Source organism: Siphateles boraxobius, unplaced genomic scaffold (genome assembly GCF_051911475.1).
Source record: "Siphateles boraxobius isolate OS27281-9 unplaced genomic scaffold, OSU_SipBor_1 55, whole genome shotgun sequence".
NCBI classification, from domain to species: Eukaryota; Metazoa; Chordata; class Actinopteri; order Cypriniformes; family Leuciscidae; genus Siphateles; species Siphateles boraxobius.
In genome coordinates, this window is record NW_027509181.1 from 2,091,215 (window position 1) to 2,115,637 (window position 24,423).

The following is a 24,423-nucleotide window of genomic DNA, read 5'->3' on the forward strand; positions in this document are numbered from 1 at the left end:
ATGAAGCAGTTCCAACTTTAAAACCAGAGGCAGCAGTTGTTGGGCCACAACCAGTAAGACATAATAATTTTAAATGTATTTGCATGTATAATTTCAGACGTAATGTTTTAGTTTTATCAAGGACGTAAACAAATGCCAGCGCTGGCTTTAGTAGCCACTTAGTTACGCGTACAAACAGTTTGGACCTGAATTTGTAATTATGTACTAATTTTGTAAATGTATTTTCCTTGTATACCTTATGATGTCATTTTTCGATTTGATCAACAACGTAAACCAATGCCAACGCTGTTTATAGTAGCCAGTTAGTTTGATGCTATTTTGTGTGTGTAAAACAAACGTGTACACCAAAAGAAAATGATACACTGAGTAAACTAAGTTTTGTGAATAGATAAACGGTTGTTCATTATATCGAAAAAACAATAACTTTAAAAAACGGTAGTACTCTGTCATTTATTCAGTTAAGGCAGTAGGCTATTGACACTATTTACATTTGACCGGAGCACATGCAGCTTTCACCTGTAAAGGTAATGGGCGTGGTGCACTACGCAGTTTAGCCAATTACAACACACTGGCCCAACTAACCAATCTGAGCCCATTGCCTGTTTCTGAGGGAGTGGTATCATAGAATCAGGAAGTCAACCGGTCATTCAAATGACAGAGGAGAAAGCGGCTTACAATAAAGGTGAAATTTATGAAAAATAAGGCTTTTTAAAAAAAACACACACTTAGACATGTTATATTGCACCCCATAAACACAATCATGAAAAGAAAAAAAGCAGTAACAACCCCTTTAATTCGTCTAATAAACTGACCTGTGTGAGTAATCCAGCACTTGCGGGTAGTTCGGTAGAATTAAATGTCCTTATTCCTTTATATCCGTGGGACTCGCGTGTGATATCTGTCTCTTTAGCTATCGCGACCTGCTTCATACTACTGTAATGTTAAAAAACTTGAATGTTTGCACTCATACATAAACATTATTAGATCCATCAGCTTGACAGCAAGTCCCATCATTCAGCTCATCACTGCGTCATAGACCGACGCCTTTGTTATTGTTGGAAACTGCGCCCTCTTGTGGCAAAAAATTCTTACATATTGTGCCTTTAAAGTTGTTTGGCCCATGAGATCTATATGTGTACCGAGTTTCATATTACATGCAAGTGTGTTTAATTTATGGACCAAATTTTCAGACCAAGTTTATGGACCAAGTTAATTTAATTAATAAACTAATTATATAAAACTATTGTCAATGCACTACAATTAAACTGGTTATATGCCTTTATAAAAAAAAAAACTATTTAAAAAATACAAGGCGTAAGACATTTATTTTCTTTTGTAATGCAGGCCTAACCACACAGCAGTGAAATGGTTTATAAATAATCTGTACCCTAATAAATAATCCTTAGGAAAACAATAGGGCCTTCGCTCTTTCAGGGCTTGGGCCCTAATAATAATAATAATAATCCTAAGGAAAACAGCAGGGCCTTCGCCCTTTCTTGGTCCCTAATAATAAATAATCCTTAGGAAAACAATAGGGCCTTCACCCGTTCAAGGATTGGGCCCTAATAAACATGCTTATACTTTAGATGGCAACTTCTTGAATCTGCAATCCTATTACAGTATTTTTCACAAATAAAGTAATTGTTTAAAAATATATGAATATGTGAATAAAAAAGTAGTAAACACTAACAGGGCACTGAGTAATCTGGGCATTTTGTGCACACTGGTAATCATATTTTTTCAAATAAAGACATGGTAACGCTAATTTTACATACAGCACACAGTGAAAAAGATATGAAAATGACACAGCGGGCAACTGGATATAGCACAGCATATTTTAAAATGAAGGATTTCAAGTTTTTCAATCGAGTCTCCCTATGAAGCGGATCTTGTTTGTTGTTTGACTTTATTGTTTGTTCAGATTTACCGGACATAAATTTATCTTTGACACTGTTAAAAACAAACATAAAACAAATGATTAAGCATTCATACATAAAACAAATTCATACAACATGTACATGTTCACACACCTAAAGTACCCGCCTCAATTGAGAATTTGATTTAAAACAATCACCGCCAATGGAACAAACGATCTTCTATAAATGTTCCTTTTGGCCAAAGGTATACGTAGCCTCCACCCCGAAGGGAGGACCTCAAAACAGAAGTGGAGGGGATGAGTCTTATCTGAATACACTGCTAGCGCCCTTTTGTCCATGAAATGTGAAAACAGCTCCTGCAGTGTACTTTGTTTTTGGCCGATAATGACAACATTTCTAAGCTTACCGAGTAGACTTAAACGTTGTCTAGTTTTCTTATGTGTTGGTCCACATTCTCCTGAAACGAAAGTTTGTCATCAATGATTGTACCCAGATATTCAAAAATTGAGACTTGCTTTATCTTTATACCTTTTATAATAACATGTTCATATTAAACCAGTTAGCCAGTTAAACCTTTCCTATTTTGATTCCCACAGCATAATTCCTTTGTATTCTCTATGTTCAACCATAGATGACTGTTGTCAAACCATTGTACAAGACTTTCAATACACTCAAAATAGGTAGAACAATTCTTATCTGTTTGCTATGAAATTAAAACCAAATAATCTGCGTATTTGATCAGGGTGAGATCAGTATTAAATGCTGATGTAAAATCAATAAAAAAACATTCTGACATAAGCATTTGTTTTATCTAAATGAGGCTAAGCCTTATGAAGTAAGGTCAAGGAGGCATCAACTGTGCGCCGATTCAGCATGTAAGCAAATTGTAATGGGTCTACAGAACCTTCTTCTGATCTTCTGTTCAGGCTACAAATGCACACTTCACAAGATATCACAGCTGGATTCGATTAAATCCAAAGAGAATGTGAGTGAGCGCTGTGTGATCAGGCGCTGCCGTTCTCTTCTCAGGCGCTGCCCGTCAAAATAAAAGTCTGGAGCGCCATCACAAAAAGAGTCCCGTTTCCAACACATCGGCTGAAAAACTTATCAGCCGATGCCGATATATCAGTCGACCACTACTTCAGACCTATGTGCCCTGCATAAGCCTGAATTCTGCAAGTGAACGGCGCCTTGTGGTGCCTTCCCAAAGAGCCACAAAATCACAGACCTTTATCTTGACTGTTCCAAGCTGGTGGAATGACCAGCCTCTTAACCAGAGCTGCTGAGTCTTTAGCCATTTTCAAGAAATATATTTTTCGTCAACATTTGAAACATTAATACTAACACTTACTATTCTATATATCCGTTTTAAAAAACAACCTTGCTACAGTTTTCGTGCTAGACTAACTGGTACTAGTCACAGCACTTGCATATATTTGCCCTGTTGTTGACAGATTGCTCCTATTGCTCTCCTCATTTGTAAGTCGCTTTTGATAAAAGCATCTACTAAATGATTAAATGCAATATGGCTAAGATCTTTTCAATAGTGTTTTAATGCCTATACCTCCATGAACTGATCCAAACTATTTGTTTTTTCCCTGTGTAAAATCAGTTCTGTTCTCCTGCTCTGATCCTAAGTCCCTGAAGGCTTCAGAAATTTCAACAGATGACTGCAGATCAATAATTAAGACTCTGAGATATTGAAGAAAAACAATCTGTAATGTTGCTTAGAAGCAATCTGTATGTTTGTAGCTTAACCCTCTGAGGTCGACTATCGCGCGGGCGACAAAGTCTCGCTTTTTTTCTTATCAGTGCAAAAGAAACTCAAAATACTCTGTTGATTTTGATCTTACATATTAAGTGTTGTACATCATTAGATCCTGATAAGTGTCTATTTTTTTGTGGATACTCACAATAAAAACAAAGTGTTGTGTTTTTCGCCAAATAAAGAAAAACAAACATGATGCGCGTTCAGCCTTCTCTCCGTCAGTGAAGTCCATTCTGAAACGCGTCCGAAAATTTACGGTAATTCCGCGAATACTTGTCATACAGGCACGAGTGTTTTTCCATAATGAAGCTTGAACTCTCTTCTTTTAAATGAATTTATATAAAAAAACAAATATTCTCAGTTTATGTATCTGTATGAAAAGAGAGAGATGTCAGTCTTTTTCTTCCCAGCTCATTATACCTGATTACGCGTTAATGTGCCACGCCCACGGAGAGCACGCGGTATTCAAACGCAAATGATCTAAGGCAAGCCATGCAAACATGCCAACGCCCACCAGCTGGTTTATAAAACACATCGTTTTTAGTAAGTATCTTACTACCGCTGTGTACACAGCGTATCCCTACGCTGTGAGGAATAATACTATCTAATAACCCTGGAAAATGTACCAGAAGTGCTGGTAGTTTCATTTCGAGGAGCAACGGATCCAGCTGATGTAGTAAGTCATTTCTTCTTAAGTGCTTTGTTCTAATCGCGATTTTGAATAATGTCTGTAAACCGCAAAAAGGCTGTTTAAATATGAATTTCGTGTCTGTGTGTAGGCTAAATGATGAATGAACGGCACAGGCGCTTTGTTTAATACAGTTATACACTATACGCTTTTGTTCACCAATTTCTGCTCATATGTTAAATATACTATAGTATGATGTTTTGCCAAAAATAAAGTAGATATATTGAATTATCAATTAAGATGTTATGATAGTGTTTGTTCCAATATTCAAACTAATGAATCCTTACCTTATTTAATACGTATGATAAAATGTATACTTTTTACAAAGAAATAATACACTTGAAATATTGTTAAAATTGTAATTGTTGTTGTAATTGTAACCTATTTGTAATTGGTTACAATTTCTAATTGTAAAATATGTATGTATAGATCATTTATTTTGTCCTTGCATTCTTTGGGACCCTGTGACACACCTGTGTGAAAGGCTAATTAATATGCAGCTCATTATGTATGTGGCACATTATCCGGCCTTTGTCTTCTCAGGTGTGAACACGCCTCCACGCATATTGCCTTTCCAAATAAAAGGTGTCTTATAAAATTTAAATCAATGTATTGTTTTGTGTAAATGATTAGGCAGGATAATTTTCAGATCATTTTGAAGCAAAAATTCTAGGCAACAACACCCATTAGTCAAAAGTCTTGTGAACACATATTTAGTATGTGTTTTCTGGCCTTATTTCAGAGACTTTAAGTTTTAGTTTTTTCAATAACCATGCATAAACATTATTCTCTTAAAAATACAAACATGTACATACATGTTGCTCACATATTACAGTAGCCCCGTTTGTGCTATATAGAGTGAATTTACACCTTTGCCATTAACATGTTTATAAATAACTGAAAAAAGCACAAATGTCAGAGCATGTCAGAACATCTCCAAGACCCAGAAAACACCTCAGACCCCAGAGAGTTAAGAGAGCAACCGTTGACCTGTTGGGCAAAGCTAGTTGAACAAACTCTTGAGTTTCAGAGTAAGTTTAGAAATGTCAAAATCAAACAAATCCAACCCAGTTTAAAGCAGGTTCTGTAGGTTCACAACACTCAATACAAACATTGTCAACTCAGGGTTTATGATTAAATGAAAGTATGACATCTGTAACAGTCAATCACACCAACCATGGAAAGCATCAGTTTTTCACACTTCCAAACACTTGGTACAATTTAGTTTTCTGCAGAAGATTAAGAGATTGTCATGAAAAATATAATGAATTTAAACGCATTTACAAGGCATTGAAAAAAACACCTCTGCTGCCACGAAAGTTTGAAAAGGCAGCTGAAAGAAAATCGGATTATATAAATGCAAGTGTATCAACTTTATTTATTAAATAATTCATAGCTTATTTTAAATGGAAGCCCTCAACTGGAACGTGAAAAAGTGTCTTAGATCCTTCCTGAATCTCAGTCTTAAGATTTTTTTTCTCTATCTTAATTTTTTATTTAAATTCTGTCTTTTTCTCTTATTAAAAACTTTTTTCTCTCTTCAAAAACTTTTCTCTGATTTATTTTCCCCCCTCAAGTAGGCAACACAAGAGAGAAAAAAAACAATGATGCTAGCTAACATCAGCATGCGGTACCAACCTCAGCAACCAGGCGCCACTATCAGTAAGCATGAAATCCAATCTAAGCATGATTTATCCTTGAATAATAGATTTACAAGAAAGTTTTGCACATCATAATCATGACAAAATCAGGTTACATGTTTCAAATGGCATTTGTTGTCATGTGTAACATCTGGAGTTATTTTTGGTTGGAAAACTGTGCTTTTAAGAATTAAAATTAAAATGTGCATAGATGTGATTTCAAAATCTAAAAATAACAAATCAATTAAAACAACTGCAGCATGCTCTTAATTTAACGTTTTCATATGAAAAGTATCTTCATGCTTATTCAACTAAACAGATATGTACCCTCTCTGTTTTTTTTGGTCCCTTTTCTTTATTTTTTTGTAATTTCTATTGTATTGTTAAGCATGTGATATGTTCTTCTGATGTAATATAAAATTTCCCCATGTACATGCTATTTGTTGGAAATAGACCAACAATTTGAAAAGCAGTTTTCTTTTTTTTATGATTTATCTAAATACAACTAGTCAGTTGTGACGCTTCACGATGTTCCATTTGCCCAGCATTACATGGTGGAAAAAAAGTAAGGGAAACATGTGAAAATTAATACAATGTATGTTTAATGTTAGGTGTACATCTGGTTTTGTTCATCTTCTTCTTAGTGTTCTATTTTCTGTACAATAAGATTGTTAAAGGGGTCAACGTTAAAAATGTTAAAAATACGTCCAAAATAAATAAAGCAGCACCTGTTTTTTTCATGTCATTCTTGGGCTATTATTGGACATTATATGATCACGTGCTTTCTGTGAATGTCCTGTCTATGTTACACACAACGCACAGAAAGATGCACGCCAGTATCGTGCGCAAAGACAGCACGCCAGAATAAAGTTCTCTTTCACGCTTGAACAAACACTAACACACAATTATGCCAAAATGTCTGTTTTGTCGAGTATCGTCATAAGAGCACTCTTACATTAGTTAAATAACGTCTTAAATGAACGTAAAGAGTTGTGAGAAAATGGGACGTGTGTGAGATCCGCGACATGTGCAGCAGCGGCAGGTCTTTAATGGACAGCTGCCACTAATGCTGTCTCACATGTTAAACAAAGAACAAAGCAGTGTTAATTTCGTTAATGAAAACTATGACGAAAAATGTTCGTTAACAACCTTTTTTCCCCTTGACTTTTTCCCCTTGACTAAGACATTTTTTAGTCTTGACTAAATCAAGACGATGAGAGATGACACCCACGTCATTAAACGATAACTGTGACTAGATCAACACATGCAATATCGTTGATGGAAAAAAAACGAGTCTGAAATAAAATATAAACTTGACCAAAACCACTTGTTTTTGTTGAATATAAAAGGAGACAACACATTACAGACGCTCTACGAGTGTTCATCCTTACGGTTGTGTAGGGTATGGACCAATCAGACATAGACTAATTATTCATTATATACAAAGGTTTATGAAACTCCAAAACTAACAGCCCAAATGAACGAACACAAGGGCAGAAACAGTGTCATGTTACAGGGCATGATAAGGCGATGTTACGACCTCAGAGGAATGTGGCCACATGCACAAGAGAGAGACTATGGAAGACAGAAACCCTCTTTAGAACAGACTTTGCTGCATTAATCATAGACTAACTGATCTATAAATGAACATGCATAAAACTGTGAAAGAAACAGTGTAAGTGGTTTACTGTCTCGTGTACTATTAGGTATATATTATGGTATGTATCCTGGTATACAACCAACTAACGATCAATGTAACCTCACCTGTATCATGCCTCCTACCTAATTAATCCTCATTTAATGACTCACACTTTGATGTACATCACCTTCTTCTAGAATGCAGTGTGGATGTGTTATAGCTATCTGAGCATTAATGAAGGTATAACCAAGCTAGGGACAAAGACCCGTAAATCAACTAAGAGCCACTTTCCCTCTCAGACATGTCACCTTTCTGATTGGTCGAGTTCAACCCTTAGGGGAGGATCTTTACCAGGCTTTATCAGAGACAGTCCACATGTGACCTGCCTCTCTTAGTTCTTTCATCCAGCCGCAACACTGTTCTGGTGATACTGGGGAACCCCCTCCCCCTCCACGGGGGCCCCAGGGCCCAGCAGGCCTCGATCCAACCAGATATGGGCTCAGGCAGGAGAGAGAAGACTCTCTCACAAAGATCCAAGGACAATCTCAGGAGTTTTGGAACAAAGACTCCAACCAACAACGACTCCAATCTAGTGATCGACCGATGTATCGGTTTACCGATATTTTTTCCGATATTTAAGCATTTTCCCATAATCGGTAATCGGTTTTGTAATATCGGATTTTCCGATAAACGTCCCCATCTTGTGGCCGTTTTGAGAATTCCGCCATTGCAGCCCGCGTCTGAGGAGATCAGTCAATAACAACTCTGTGCACAGGTAAAGTATATGTTCTACTTGCTTTGCTTTAATTATTCAACTTTATTTAACATAACAGACATGCATGCAGAAATGAGATTTGAGACATAAATGCCTGATATAGTTTATTTATGCAGCTTGGTTCTAAAAAATTGAGACGAACTCATTGAGCCACGTAGCGTAATCCGTCATGTCCTTCCCCAATAAAGACGTAACTTTACATTAATTAAATAAAACAGACATGAATGAGTGCATGTTGAAAATAAAAGCGTTGAATTTAATTCTCTATCTGTTGTATTTGCTCACCATTAGTCTCGAAAAAAAAGTTCGTTCATATTGCTGAGCACTCACTGGGTTGATGATCAGGAATGCTCAAGCACGGCCACTGAATGAAACTTTTGACAAGATTATCTTGTTTAAACACCCTAGATTATATTATCATTTACTACATAGCAATTATTTCGCTAATACACATCTAAATATACCGCTTTGTGGAAATTAATTATTTATTATCTGCACGCGCGATCGCGGTTGAGTAACGTATAGCCTAATGTTATAGTTATGTGTAAATGCATAGATAAACAGCACTTTGTCATAAAGCATTTCATGATCTAGACCGACAAAAATATTAATAATAATTAATAACATACTAGTTGGAAAATGCAATGATGTATATGCTGTTTTGTTTGTTACTTTCCTGATGTTATAGGCTATTCCAGCTAATATTATGCAGTGAATTAATATTACCCAGTGAATTATTCCTCACTCTTAGTTTAAACCTATTAAACGGCACATAAACCTTCTAAAACTGTTTAAAATGAATTACATTTCTGCAAAGGTGATATGACTCCCCTGTCAATTATTTTTTCCATATGAAAACATTAGACTTTTAACATTTATTTTGCCTATTGTTAACATTGTTGCTGCTAATGCTTATAAATGATATGTATAATTTAGATATAAATTATATAATGTAATAATATAAATGTTTTTATTGTAATTTGATTAGTTTACCATTTATGAAAACAAATAAACATATCCAAATATGTTATAATAGTTTTTGTGCTTTATTTTTTACCTCATCAAAGCTTTTATTTTTAAACAAAGACACTTAGTAACAGTGCACTTTATTTTTTGGACTCAGACCCCTCTATTTATTTGTGTATAAATATAAAGGTTTTTTTTTTGTATGCAAGGAGGGAGTGATTGTTATAAATAAAATGGTTTGTTCAGTTCATTTGTGTTGTAATAATTGTGCCAAAAACAGAAGTATAACAGTAAATAAATATCGGTTCTGCATATCGGTTATCGGGCACATACACGTGCAAATAATCTGTATCGGTATCGGTTATAAAAAATCAATATCGGTCGATCACTACTCCAATCACCCACTCTTCCTACTTCCTCAATTCTTCTGGGTGCTCAGCGTGGCCTCAACAGGGCCCCAGGCCTTGACCAAACCAGCCACGCGTTCCTGGAGAAAGAGAACTCTCAACCAACTTCCACTTGACATTGCCGGAACCATCAACGACTTCAATTTTCAACAACTTCAAGAATTGTTCCCACTACAAATGCAAGTATTCCATTCAATGAAATGTGAAAATGAAATTCTGATGGTTCTTCTCATAGTCCCTTTTTCCGGTTTCCAATTTAATCCTATCACCAACCTATTTCTGTATATATGTGTGTTTAGTTTATTCATGTTTATGATTTAGTTAATAAAACTTATGCACTTTATGTATTTGATTCTGATTTGCTTGCAATACGAAGTCCCTTTACGTTTTTTGTTCTTGCTACATGCTCAAAACGCTGTACATACTAAGAAATAATTATTCTTCGGTGGCCAGGGAAGATACCCTTTTCTTAGAATAAATTAATAATCAAAAGAGTTCGTTGGACGAACTGATTAATTTATTGTAATATTAATTTAGCCATGTCAAGTTAATCCAATTAACTGACCCAAATATTCATAACAAGTTATTGATTAATATTTCATATAGCTAGGTTCCTTACAGTTGCCAGATTTCCATAATTAGAACCCCCAGTCAACAAACCACTGTGTTCTGTCACGAGCCGCTTGCACTGTTTGTGCGACTAAATCTGTGATCAAAATGCAGGCTGATATCCAGCAGTTTTTAATGTTGATCATATTATACGAGCAAGAATGCAATGTTTCCAGAATATCCACACAATTTCAATTGTGACACTAATTTTATACAACAGTTCAAATAACAAAAGGGTAACATTAAGTGATGTACTACATTTAAAACAGTATTATCAGTTGGCTTATTGCTCTATTTTGCAACGAAATGCCACAGCAGAACTGCATCACACAGCGATGATTTGTGAAAGAATCTGTGGCTTTGAACGAATCGTGAGATTCTATGATCCGTTCATAAATACAGCCACTTGATTCGTTAGTGAATAAATGAATGACTCGAAGACTCAGACTTACCGCCAGGAGAGTGACTTACCGTCACCTACTGGCAATTTATATATAATATTTAAAAGTATCACTTCGTTTCATCATTGCATATTTATTGTTTTTTTTAAAGCATTATTAAATTTTTAAAGGTATTTATAAAGGTAAAAAATTTACTGGAAAAATCGATTAAAGGGGGAAAATATCGTCCCTTAAAGTCCATGTAAAGGCAATTCTAAAAAATAATTCTAAACATTATAAATGTTAGAAATGTATTGCTAAAACATATTACACAACTGTGAAGTACTGAATTGTGGAGTTAGACCGTGGAGTTCCGGATTTTTTGGGTGGGGCTAAAAGGGGTCTTGATGACGTACTGGAGTGCCTGAGCCCCTGGACACGCCCCTACTTGATGACGCACTGGAGCCACCGAGCCTGTCCACATTAATAACATCAGTTTGCCACTCAATTGCGAGTTACTGTCAGTACTATTAGTTACTATAGCCAGTTTGCTAGCTAGCTATGCGTTCGTCACGGAAATGCGTATTACCTGGATGTGATCACGTACAAAACAGATCGGTGCCCTTATTTACATTTCCAAAAAACGATCACATCAAGAAGAGGTGGATTCATTTTGTAAAGAGACACCTTGATGGAGAGCTGAGGATCACCGCAAACATCCGCCTCTGTAGTGATGATTTTACACGGGATAGTTTTATAAACTTTCGTCGGAGACAACTGGGATACACTGATAATCCGCCGTTACTGGTGAATGGGGCCGAACCGACTATCTCCCGCCTTGGCCTTCATCCTCCCATTGCGCCGACAACTGGTGAGTGTACACTTCCTGCGAGTGGGCGTGGTTTCAGCGCAGCCAGCGGACACGCCCCCAGCGTTTGAGAGCAGAGACTACTGCTCATTTTTTCAAGATTTTGATAGCTTATTTTATGTACTTGCCGGCTTTTTTTATCATTCAAATTTGGCTGGGTGGCTAATAACACATTTTTCTGTGGTGTGACAAACTCAGAACGCATACTTAATTTTGACTTTACAGGGACTTTAATGGAAAAGGTGTGACTGCAGTGGAAGAGAGGTGGTACCAGGGGGTATGGCACTCTAAAAAATGGGAGAACCACTGAACTAAGGAAAAAGGATATGTAGAATTGCACAAGTGCTACTGCTAAGGAGAGCAATGTCAATACAGCCTGGCACCTTGATTCAAATTTCTCATAAGCTTAATTGAATTAGCCTAGAGAGAAAAATTATAATGACATTTTTTTGTCTAAAAACGACATATAACATACGTAGCTACCAAAATTAATGTCAGTCATTCTGGATCAGTTTTTGTCAACTAAAACTAGACAAACTATAGCCCCTTTCACACAACGGGTTGATCCCGGGAAAATGCCAGGAAACTGCCAGAACGCCTTCTGTGTGAACGCAAACACGACCGGGGATTGATCCCGGGTTGGGGACCTAGTAACATTGCCGGGATCAGTCCAGGAACGCGCGCTGTGTGAACAAAAGCCGTAACCAATGCCGTGTCGTAATGAGGATGCTGAAGTGAAGTGATAGCAGGCTAGTGAAACGGTATGTAATACGCTAGTTTATGATCGAATCAGAGAAAAAAAATGCACAAGCGTGGTTTCTCCAGAGAGAATTCGTAGCTCAAGCAAACTAGTTCCCTCTTGGCTCTCTCAACTCAAGTTCCCTCTTGGCTCTCAACGAAGGCGGTCGCATTTTCTCTCCCTCTCCCTCCCCTCACCTCTCCTGCTTTGCTTCTCTCGTCACGTCTACTGTCTTGTACTTTGAGAGACTCTCGCTACACTGCTCTCCAAAACCAAGAAATTATGGATTTGATCAACTGGTCTCTCAACGCAATTGACACCATCTTCTCGACGAGAACCTTGGGTTCGGGGGAACCTGACTGCCCTGCCGGGACGTTCGCAGCTGGCTACACGATGGACGAGTGGGAGAGGTGGCGGGTCGTGTGTCTGGCGGCTCTTTCCGTGGAGGACGTTGAAGATATCTACCTATTCGGCACCATGATAACAGGTCTTCTGCCGATTGGATTAGGCATTGCCCTGGTTTATCGAGGAACTAAGCAGACGGTGACAGCTGTCAAAAGCCCCGCAAGGCTGCCCGTGATGATTGAAGCGGTGGGCAGAGCTGTCAGCACTCAGACTGGGTCTATGAACCACAATATGGATAACATCATGGAGAAGCTCACAGCTTTGCAAAGGCAAATGGATCGTTTCAGAGACCAAAACGGACCAGGAGAATAGCCTGTATAAATTGGATGCGGCTACTCGCCCGAAGACCAAACAATCCCAATCTTATCTGTTTCGGCACCCCCCTACCAGCACTGGCCTTGGCCAAGGCCGCTGCTGGAACAACAACTCTCCCGGAAGAGCACTGCAGTGAGCCGCTCTTGCGTTCCTGCCCCGACTCCTCAGACACCTGCTGATTGTTGACTCTGCCTGGGACATGATCAAGGTTGTCTCCATGGCAACTTGCTGTGTATCGCTATGACAATCCTGCGGACTGAGGCTCCTAGATTATGGTGCTGGCTTAGCGACTCTCTCCAGGCCTACACACACATGAACTTACACATACACAGATATGCACCTAACCCACACCCCATCCCACGCCTTCGCCGCTTCGTACCCCCAGTCTGACAGGCGGGTCTGTGACCAGCGCCATAATGGCTGCAGGACCGGATGCTGCTTGCCTGGGCTGGACTACCTCCATCCCCCACTCCCCACCATGTTGCAATGTCTTGTTTGTAGAGTGTACTGTTTATGTGCTAATGTTGCTGAGGTGTTTTTTCCTGTTCCCAGACTGTTCTCCTTACAGGAGCATAGTCTGGGGGTCGCCTTTTTTTCTCCTCACCTCTCCTCATGTCATGCTGTATTTTTTTCTCAAGTTGGCGCTGATATAGCAGCCTCGGTAACATCTTATTACCAAAGCAAATTCCTTGTATGTGCACAACACTACTTGGCAATAAAATTGATTCTGATTCTGATTCTGATTCTGATTCTATAGACGCTGCTGAGACATTACATGTCACATCGATGTCATGTGTCTTTACGGGATTTTTACGGGTTGTGTGTGAACGCACTCTCTGATTCCGGAAAATCGCTGGCAGTGTGAATGAACCAAAAACAAATGAACCCGGGTCAATTCCCGGGTCACTTTATCCGTGTATTTTCCGGAATCTTATGAAAGACTAAGTGACTTGTGAGTAAGACCAGTAAGTATTTTCATCTGAAGATGAAGACAAAGATTAAATCAAAAATGGCTGCCAAAAGTAACACGGGAACAAAGGGAACAGAGAAAATATATATGTATATATATATATATATATATATGTATATATATATATATATATATATGTACATATATGCATATATATATATATATATATATTAAATATTAATTATAGCCATTCTACATTACAGTGTAAATGAAAGCACTGGCTCCGCAGCGCCAGCCTCTGCTGCCTGCGCGCACAGCTCCCAAAACGGACGAGGCTTTTATACTTGACGCGCTCGCCGTTGTAAGCTACTATACTTTGAAACGACAGGGGGCGACTCGGAGTAATTGCCCTCTAAACCACCAATAAGGTACACAGGTGAATGTTTATTTTAGTACACTTCACCAAAACCACACTACAAAAGAATCGTGTAAAGCAGTAAACCTTCAGATTATTAGGCTACTTGTTACAATAGAACAAAATAAATGAATCTGAGAACATAGCCTATACAACTAAATTAACGATAACTTACATATTTTCTAATTTCACTAAACATTTTCATTTAGTTTCAAGAACATTTTTTTATAAAACATGGACCATAATTAAAAGGGCTTATGTCTGCTATTGTATGCTCATTTTGTAAATTTAAGCAACTAGCTACTAGACGCACAAACTGTGTGCGGGTGTGAGACGTACACTGCCATTCAAAAGTTTGGGGTCAGTAAGATTTTTAATGTTTTTAAAAAAGTCTCTTATGCTCACCAAGGATGCATTTGATCAAAAATACAAAACAAACCCAGTATTGTGAAATATTATTTCAATGTAAATCAGCTGTTTTCTATGTGATTATAGTAAAGTGTAATTTATTCCTGTGATCAAAGCTATATAATATTTCAGCCAGTAAAATCCTTGCAATGCCTTGCTGCCAGTTTTAATAAATATTTACTTGCAACACCCTTGAATTGGTTTTTATTAATTTGTAAATATATTCAGATAGTGTTCCTCCTAATGCATTTAAATCAATATATTACAGTTTACTGTTAAAAATTATTCTTTTCAGCATTTTACATGTTAAACTATTATAACATCATCTTGGATTTTTGGGGTATTTACAGGATTTTATTAGCAACTTTAGTTGCCAGTTAAATACTGTACTTTAGTGAAATTACAAAATATTGCTGTAAAACAAAATACAAGTTATATATATTACAAGTTATATATGAGAATATAAGATAACTACATGGGTTAATGTTAGGTTTAGGGATAGGTTCATAATTAGCACCTAGTTATAACCCAACTATTGTAATTGCTTTAAGTACATAGTATGTACATGTAGAACAGGACTGTAAAATAAAGTGCCACCGTAAATTCCTTAGATAATGATGCATGAAGATCTTTCAGCAACATTTTGTTTTTAATTTGTCATTTGTGAGTATTGTACCTTTGGGTAAAGGTGGGAGAGTGTTCATGGCCGTCTGGAGGGAACACACAGTTTTGAATGCGGCTTTCGGAGTCAAAGTGAATGTTGCTTACATCTGCGTCTCTCTCCCACCTCTCTCTTGGAGGAGTACAGGTTGATGAGGACTCATAGACCGAGGTAAACAGCAGATTGAGAGAAGATATAAAATTCCAACTGGCAGTAAGGAGGGACTGTTGGAGGAAAAAAAAATCCTGTTTAACAAAACATACTTGAATAAGCTCTTAAAGGGACACTTCACCCATTTGCATTAAGCTTTGTTTCATTAGAAACCCAGTCATATTTTTGAATGGTAATGCATTATTCCCTCATTTTCAGAGATGGGAGAAATAAGGATTTAAGTGTTGCAGTTCCTGCTTATAATCACGTAAAAATTGTCATTTTGCGTCATTATAAGCAGGAAGTCCCATTTCTTTGTATATGGGTTGAGACTACAAATACTAGTTCCTCATTTCTCCAGGGGTGGGACCCAAACACGCAACAGACCTATTAGAGATCAGTGGGTGGGACCCACTCACGCTACAGACCTATTAGAGATCAGTGGGTGGGACTTCACTTGCAGAAACTAAAAGCAATATCCGCCATCTTGTTTGGAAGCTAAGCTAAGAAGCGCTGTGGTGCCAGATGGGAAGTTTTTAAGAACCCTTGCAAAATTATTTTAACCCTCAGGGGTCTGAGGGGTTTTCTGGGTCCTGGAGGTGTTCTGACATGCTCTGACATTTGTGCTTTTTTCAGTTATTTATAAACATGTTAATGGCAAAGGTGTACATTCACTCTATATAGCACAAACAGGGCTACCGTAATATGTGAGCAACATGTATGTACATGTTTGTATTTTTGAGAGAATATTGTTTATGCATGGTTATTGAACAAACTAAAACTTAAAGTGTCTGAAACAAGGCCCCAAAACACATCCTAAATATGTGTCTACAAGACTTTTGACTAATGGGCATTGTTGCCTAGAGTTTTTGCTTCAAAATGATCTGAAAATCATCCTGCCTAATCATTTACACAAAACAATACATTGATTTAAATTTTATAAGACACCTATTAGCATATACATGTTAATTTGCAGTTTGTTACTTATACAGACTTATACAGATTTTATTTCAACATATTTCAGTCTATTTTACTCATCTTAGTAGGCTATAGCAATATAGTTTGGATGTGTTCATGTAAATTTAATAACATGTTTACTAATGTAGATGCGAGAGTGAATGAACGGCACAGACACGCGCTGTATAACTGTAGTAAACAAAGCGGCGATACCAGCTCACTTTTTTCCTTATCAGTGCAAAAGAGACTCAAATTACTCTGTTGATTTTGATCTTACATATAAGTGCTGTACATTATTACATCCTGTTAAGTGTCTATTTTTTTTGTGGGTACTCACAATAAAAACAAAGTGTTGTGCTTTTCGTCAAATAAAGAAAAATAAACATGATGCGCGTTTTACCTTCTCTCGTCAGTGAGGTCCATTCTGAAACGCGTCGGAAAAATGAACTATAACTCTGACAATACTTGTCACAGAGATACGAGAGATTTCTCTTTATGAAGCTGAAATTCTCTTCTTTTAAATGAAGTAATTTTGTAATCTGTATGAAAAGAGAGAGATTTCAGTATTTTTCTTTCCAGCTCATTATACCTCATTACCCATTATGTGTCACACAGGCAAGCAATTCATATTTAAACAGTCTTTTTGCGGTTTACAGACACTATTCAATATCGTGATTACAACAAAGCAATTAAGAATAAATGACTTACTACATCAGCTGGATCCGTGGCTCCTCGACATGAAACTACCAGCACTTCTGATACATTTTCCAGGGTTATTAGATAGTATTATTCCTCACAGGGTAGGGATACGCTGTGTTCACAGCGGTAGTAAGAAACTTACTAAACATGATTTTATAATCCAGCTGGTGGGCGTTGGCATGTTTGAATGGCTTGTCTTCGATCATTTGCGTTTGAATACCGCTTGTCTCCGTGGGCGTGGCACATTAACGTGTAATGAGGTATAATGAGCTGGAAAGAAAAATACTGACATCTCTCTCTTTTCATAATATTTGTTTTTTTATATAAATTACTTCATTTAAAAGAAGAGAGTTTCAGCTTCATAAAGAGAAATCTCTCGTATCTCTGTGACAAGTACTGACAGAGCTACAGTTCATTTTTCGGACGTGTTTCAGAATGGACCTCACTGACGAGAGAAGGTAAAACGCGCATCATGTTTATTTTTCTTTATTTGACGAAAACCACAACACTTTGTTTTTATTGTGAGTACCCACAAAAAAAATAGACACTTAACAGGATGTAATGATGTACAGCACTTATATGTAAGATCAAAATCAAATGAGTAATTTGAGTCTCTTTTGCACTGATAAGGAAAAAAGTGAGCTGGTATCGCTGGCGATACCGCCGACCCCAGAGGGTTAAATAGATTAAGAAAGCCACCACTACTGGTCACATCTATGGTTAGATTGATTTGTTTAGATCCATTGAAGTCGTGTCCCACCACTTTTTCTCAGGATCGATATTGTCCCCCACAACTTTTTGAAACATTGAGGCACGGATGTACCTAATACAAATAATAGAGCTGGGGTAAACAATTATTAACTAAACGATTAGTTGGGCGATTGTTTTATCGATTTGTCGACTAATCTAACGACTAATTTTTCTGCTGCTCGATTAATAAAAAAACAAAGTATCTCAAATAAATACTAACTAGTGTACTGAATCATGATACTATAAGCTGGCTAACGTTAGTCTAATGTTATGTATTTGAACACCGTCATTAGAACTCTATAACCGCAAAAAAAGTGTTATTAAAATATTTTTTACAAACATTTTTTATCATAGAGAATGTTTAAATACTAATATCAGCTTACGAGGGAAACGTCGGCGGAGTAAGTGGTGCTTCGGAGGCTGCTACTGCTGGAGATGATTCGGGAGAGGTCTGTGCCCCTTTACCGATCAGAGCACGCGCTGACATGGAGTAACGCCTTGTTTAAACTCGACACGTCCGCACGAGCGCGAAGGTGCGCGCAGCAAAAATGACGCGTTGGGTGCACAAGACCGGCAAGACCCCATTTCGCTTGGCTGTGTGCACGGCTTCTTTTGTAACAGAGCGCGCGGCGCCGCAACCGAGGATGAACGACTTCAAGCCGAATCTGCCCGAGCATGTACGTCTCACCGCACCGGCACCCAGTTTGCCGGTACACCTAAATTGCAACGTTTTTTTTGTTAAGGGTTTGTTTACTGTGTGTGATTCATTTAATGGAAAGCACATTCACTTCTAGTTATCTTCGTCCTCCATTCTGCAATGTTTCGGTCTCCCACGTGTGGTGGCGAGCTGTACCGTCGGAAACGGTGCAAAAAATATGGTGTCGACGTAATTTTGACGTTGAAGTGTCGACGTCATCGACGCGCCGCTACAGCACTAACAAATAAATAAAACATCTCCAGTTAACTAGTAAAGCATTCATTTAGTTCACTTTTAAATAAGAGTTCTAGCGCTAAAATGTGTTGTTTTTGAACTCAAGCTGAGCGCTCATTGCCGCGGCGCAGTCTTCACTCGCTCTTCAATCTATCACTATTGCGGAGACTCTATTAATTTCGGTGAAATCACAAAATAAAATGCACACAAACGTGTCCCTGCTTGATATAGACTGTAACCACTGATGAACATATTCAGTTTTGATGAGAGAAAAAAAAACTATACGAGTGCCGATTAGAACCCGTAACCTCTGACACACTTGGCAAGATCTACCTCTTTTTTACCACATTTAAGAACTGAAAATAAATTTGCGGATCGATGCATTTATTTACGGGTTGAGCAGAGAGGCTGCAGAGTTTGACTAGCGGGCAGCGGCCGCACACCAGGCCGCCGGATGGTGTTGCTAAGAACTTGCAATGTATAACTATTATCAGACCGGGCCTGGAAACACTAGCCTGGTAATACCAGACTCTGCTACTTCACTTTGCTTCGTACACAGAGTCTGGGATAGCATAATAGAGAAGTGTTTTCTCTCTCGCTAGGGGGCGCGTACTGAAGTTTAAAATCATTGGTTACCCGTAAGCCAATCAGATAAGTTTGTTTATGACGTATGTTATGCGCCGACACAGCCGCATCGAACCACAGACATCATGCATCGAACTCAAATCTATAATCGAACTTCCACTGTAAACACTTGATGATGCGAGCGAAATACCCGAGTGAACATGGCTGTAAACGACTTTTTTGATCTGTGAGTGATGTAATAGAATGACTGCTGCGCTTGACAGGGCACGAGAGAGAGAGAGAGAGAGAGAGAGAGAGAGAGAGAGAGAGAGAGAGAGAGAGAGAGAGAGAGAGAGAGAGAGAGAGAGAGCGCCCCGGCCGCGCGCGCGCACTCCCACGTCTACAAACAACAAGAGCGCTGTCTTGCTCTCTCTCCCTCGCGCATATTCATAAAAATCAATCGACAAGATAGTAAGAGGTCAGAAGACCGCGGTTTCACGTGGAGCATTTGGAGATTTTTAGAGATTATAGACTCTAGGAACAACATCTCAATGAACAACATCTCAACTATAAAGGCCTGTCTCATATAAGTTAGACGCCTATCTCAAGTACAAGCCGGTGCAGTTCGACGATTTGGGCAAATAAAAGCCCGGGCTATTATTTGAAGTTTTACGGTATTTAAGACCTGGAAAAGAAAAGAGACACTGACCTGTCAAAAGGCTCCCCAGTTTCTCGCTGACGATCGGTAATAGTTGATAAATTAAACTTTTCCCAAAGGGAGTAGGGCCACAACATCACCTCCATTCAAAATGTTTAATACACACTCTTCGTGTTCGGGCTTCAGTTTGCTAATGCCGGGAATATTCTCCACAACAGAGCGAATTGCATCCGCGTCTCCATATCAGCGGTCGTTTTCGATTTCCCTGACCTAATCTTAAACATGGCGCTTACCGACTACGTCACGGCTTTTAGCCCGCCCTCTGTTCGTTGATTGGCCAGGCTGTTTTCAGGCCGGTGGAAAACAGAAAGATAGGCTGCTATCTCAGACTGACTACAGGAGCGAAATGAAATTAGCGGAAGTAGGAAGTCTGACGTAGTCAGGCTATGGAAACACTACCGGCCCACCGGGAAAAGTCCCGACTCTCCCGATTGCCACTCCAATTTTTTTTGTCTGTGAAATGAATTTCAAACTCTGGCGGTAGCTAGCCTTGTAAACGGAAGAGTGCCTCATAAGCGTTGTTCTGGATTAGTGGGAGTGGCTTGCGGAGCTGTGCAATGTGGTGCATTGTGGTTTTCAATACAAATGCACCCTAAAGTTACTTTGTCTTTACTCGATCAAGAAGGCACCAAATTCGACATTTTTGTTACACTTCGACTACATATATGACCCACTTTCAATAAAGATGAATGTTCCCACGGGTGAAATGCTCCTTTAAGGTCTGTTCACACCAAGAATAATATAATAATAATAATAATAATTAATATAGCTGAAAGCAGTGATTAAGGGGCTGTAGCAAATTAGCTCTAAAGAAATATTAATAATCAATCATAACTTTTTATAATTATGAATATTTGGATCAGTTAATAGAATTAACTTAATGTTGTAAATTAATATTACAATCAATTAACCTGTTTGTCCCGTGAACATTCAGTGTTATTTGTTTATTAATTTTAAGAAATGTACATTTCCGGGGTATGGGAAATATCTTTCTTAATGTACAGTACTACTAGGAGCAAGTAGTCAAAATCTATGATTAGCGACTCCAGTATATGAGCTTGAGACACAAACAACTTTACGTGCGACATGAACAAGACTTTATTAACTAGACTAAACACTTAACCCTCAGGGGTCTGAGGGGTTTTCTGGGTCCTGGAGGTGTTTTGACATGCTCTGACATTTGTGCTTTTTTCAGTTATTTATAAACATGTTAATGGCAAAGGTGTAAATTCACTCTATATAGCACAAACGGGGCTACCGTAATATGTGAGCAACATGTATGTACATGTTTGTATTTTTGAGAGAATATTGTTTATGCGTGATTATTGAAAAAACTAGAACTTAAAGTGTCTGAAATAAGGCCACAAAACACATACCAAATATGTGTCTACAAGACTTTTGACTAATGAGTGTTGTTGCCTAGAGTTTTTGCTTCAAAATGATCTAAAAATCATCCTGCCTAATCATTTACACAAAACAATACATTGATTTAAATTTTATAAGACACCTTTTGTTTGGAAAGGCAATATGCGTGGAGGCGTGTTCACACCTGAGAAGACAAAGGCCGGATATTGTGCCACACACATAATGAGCTGCATATTAATTAGCCTTTCACACAGGTGTGTCACACTTCATCAAACAAGTTGGCTGATCTGTCTAAATCGGTTCGCGAATCAGTTTGAATGATCTGTTCAGTTTCCTGCACACACTGAATCCTCTGAAGCGTTTTCAATTCACACTCGACTCTGAGTCGTAACAGGAAGATTTAAAAACATCAAGAGCGTTGGATGAAGTGGCCATGGACCTACAGTCTTGTGAAAGCAAATCTGCAAATGCATCATATTTTTTGCGAGCGATGAAGATCTTTATTAGTTGAACATCTTCGTAAGATGTCTGTGAATGAATGATTCCACAGGACGAGACAATCGATTTCATTTCATTCAGGTAATACATTTTACAACCAAACAGATTATTACGCGACGATAGCGCTACTACAAAGTATAATATTATCAGTTTTTTGGACATATACATTAATTTATAGGCTACATTAAATAAGCTTGTCCACAGTTTATTAAATGAACCCCACCCCGCGGTAATGTGTGTGTATTGCGCAGTGGCGTGCGAACTCGACTTGAAAAATGCCTTTGCCTGCCTTAGACACTGTCAGTTAACCAGTTTAAACATGCTTGCAGAAATATACAATTGATTACATTTTGGAGAACAGACAGAAGAAGATCCGTGGATGTGCATTTGATCGTTGTTTGTGTTCAGATGTTCAGTAGCGGTCATTCGGGGGTCGCTTAACCGCCAAACCGTGAGATTTGTTGCTTCTTCACCGCGGTAAGAAAAAATCCCATACCGTCACAGCCCTAGGTTGCACCCTTCATAACACATATGATAAACTGTAGTTTGGCGTCCATTGTTGTTCCAGCAGAATTAAAAATGGCTGCGGTGACCCCCATTCTGAAAAAAACAGGCCTAGACCACCTAAATATGGACAATTACAGACCAATATCCAACTTAACATTCTTAAGCAAAGTTCTTGAAAAGGTTGTTGCTTCATGTGGCAAGGGGGGCGTGGTTTTGCGGAGTCTGTAGCGGAGAGCGGGGTCAAGTAAGTAGGTCAAGTGCAAAATGACGAACACCTGTTTCTGATTGCAGTGATTGGCGTGGGGAGACTGCATAAAAGCCAGCTCGTGTGAGAGAACGGGGAGAGAGAAGGACTGGGACCTCGTGCACGTGAACAGAGAAATTGATGGACTGAGTTTATTCAGAGTGGAAAGAGTGTTTTGAACGTTGCTATAGAATGCTCTATGGTGAAGGCCCACCTCGCGCACATTGTTTGTTCAATGCAGTCTGCTAATAAAATCGTGTACGAGTCCCAGTATCGCCGACCCTTTTCTTCTTCCATCACACCCACACTGAAGATCAAACTTGGATGTTAATGGTCTTTTTGAACCTTTTCAGTCTGGATTTCGCCCATCACATAGCACTGAAACTGCCCTTCTTCGGGTGGTTAACGACATTCTTTTGTCCATGGATTCAGGTCTGATAAACATCTTGATGCTCCTTGATTTAAGCGCTGCTTTTGACACCGTCTGCCATGAAATAATGATCTCTAGGCTTTCTGATATTGGCATCACTGGCTCTGCTCTTTCCTGGCTCATTTCCTACATCAGCAACAGAAAGTATTATATCACTATACAAGGGTTTAGATCTGCCACTGCTTCACTCACACAGGGTGTTCCTCAAGGTTCGGTTCTAGGCCCACTATTGTTCATCATCTACATATATACACTCTGTGACATCATACGCAGGCATAATTCCATTGCTATGCTGATGATGTTCAAATCTATCTTACCACCAGCTCTGATAGGCCATCTCTGCCTGACTCACTCACTGCATGTATCAAGGATATCAAGCATTGGATGTCCCTGAATTTCCTCAAATTAAATAAGAAAACGAAGATATTAGTGATTGGCTCTACAGCCTGAGTTAAAAGGATGGACCAGTCCTTTGATATTGATAGAATTCACGTTAAGCCTTTCTTTCATCTTCGTAATATTGCTCATCTATGATCTTCTCTCACTTTAGCTGATGCTGAAACCTTAATCCATGCATTAATCACATCACGCCTGGACTATTGCAATGCCTTACTTCCCAAAAAACTTATTGCAAGATTACAGTATGTTCAGAACTCTGCAGCAAGAGTTCTCTCCTCCACCAGTTCTGCTCACATTACTCCTCTGCTTCATGACCTTCACTGACTACCTGTGGCATCACATATCCACTATAAGCTAGTGCTGCTAACGTTCAAAGCATTAAATGGTCTTGCTCCCCAATATCTGTCTGACCTACTCTACCCTTACCGCCCTGCCCGGTCACTTAGATCAGCTGAACTTGGTTTACTGTCCATCCCTCGTTTCCGGTTGTCTACTGTAGGTGGAAGGTCTTTTAGTATTAATGCTCCTCAATTATGGAATTTGCTACCTCTTACACTACGTAATACCCCATCTGTGGCTACTTTCAAGACCCAGTTAAAAACATATCTATTTAACCCTCTGAGGTCTAAGGTGTTTTCTGGGTCCTGGAGGTGTTCTGACATGCTCTGACATTTGTGCTTATTTCTGTTACTTGTGATATTATCAGGGCTAAAGTCTTATTACATTGTATTCAGCACAAAC

The 24,423-nt window shown here is 38.5% G+C and overlaps 1 protein-coding gene across 1 annotated transcript in view; it reads right to left on the reverse strand.

Moving 5' to 3' along the window:
- pkmyt1 (protein kinase, membrane associated tyrosine/threonine 1) overlaps positions 1–24,423 on the reverse strand; it is a 181,461-nt gene that overhangs the window by 40,608 nt on the left and 116,430 nt on the right. The window contains exon 7 of the mRNA XM_077205848.1: positions 15,486–15,694. Coding sequence (XP_077061963.1) covers positions 15,486–15,694 — 209 coding nt within the window. The remainder of the gene's footprint in view (positions 1–15,485; positions 15,695–24,423) is intronic.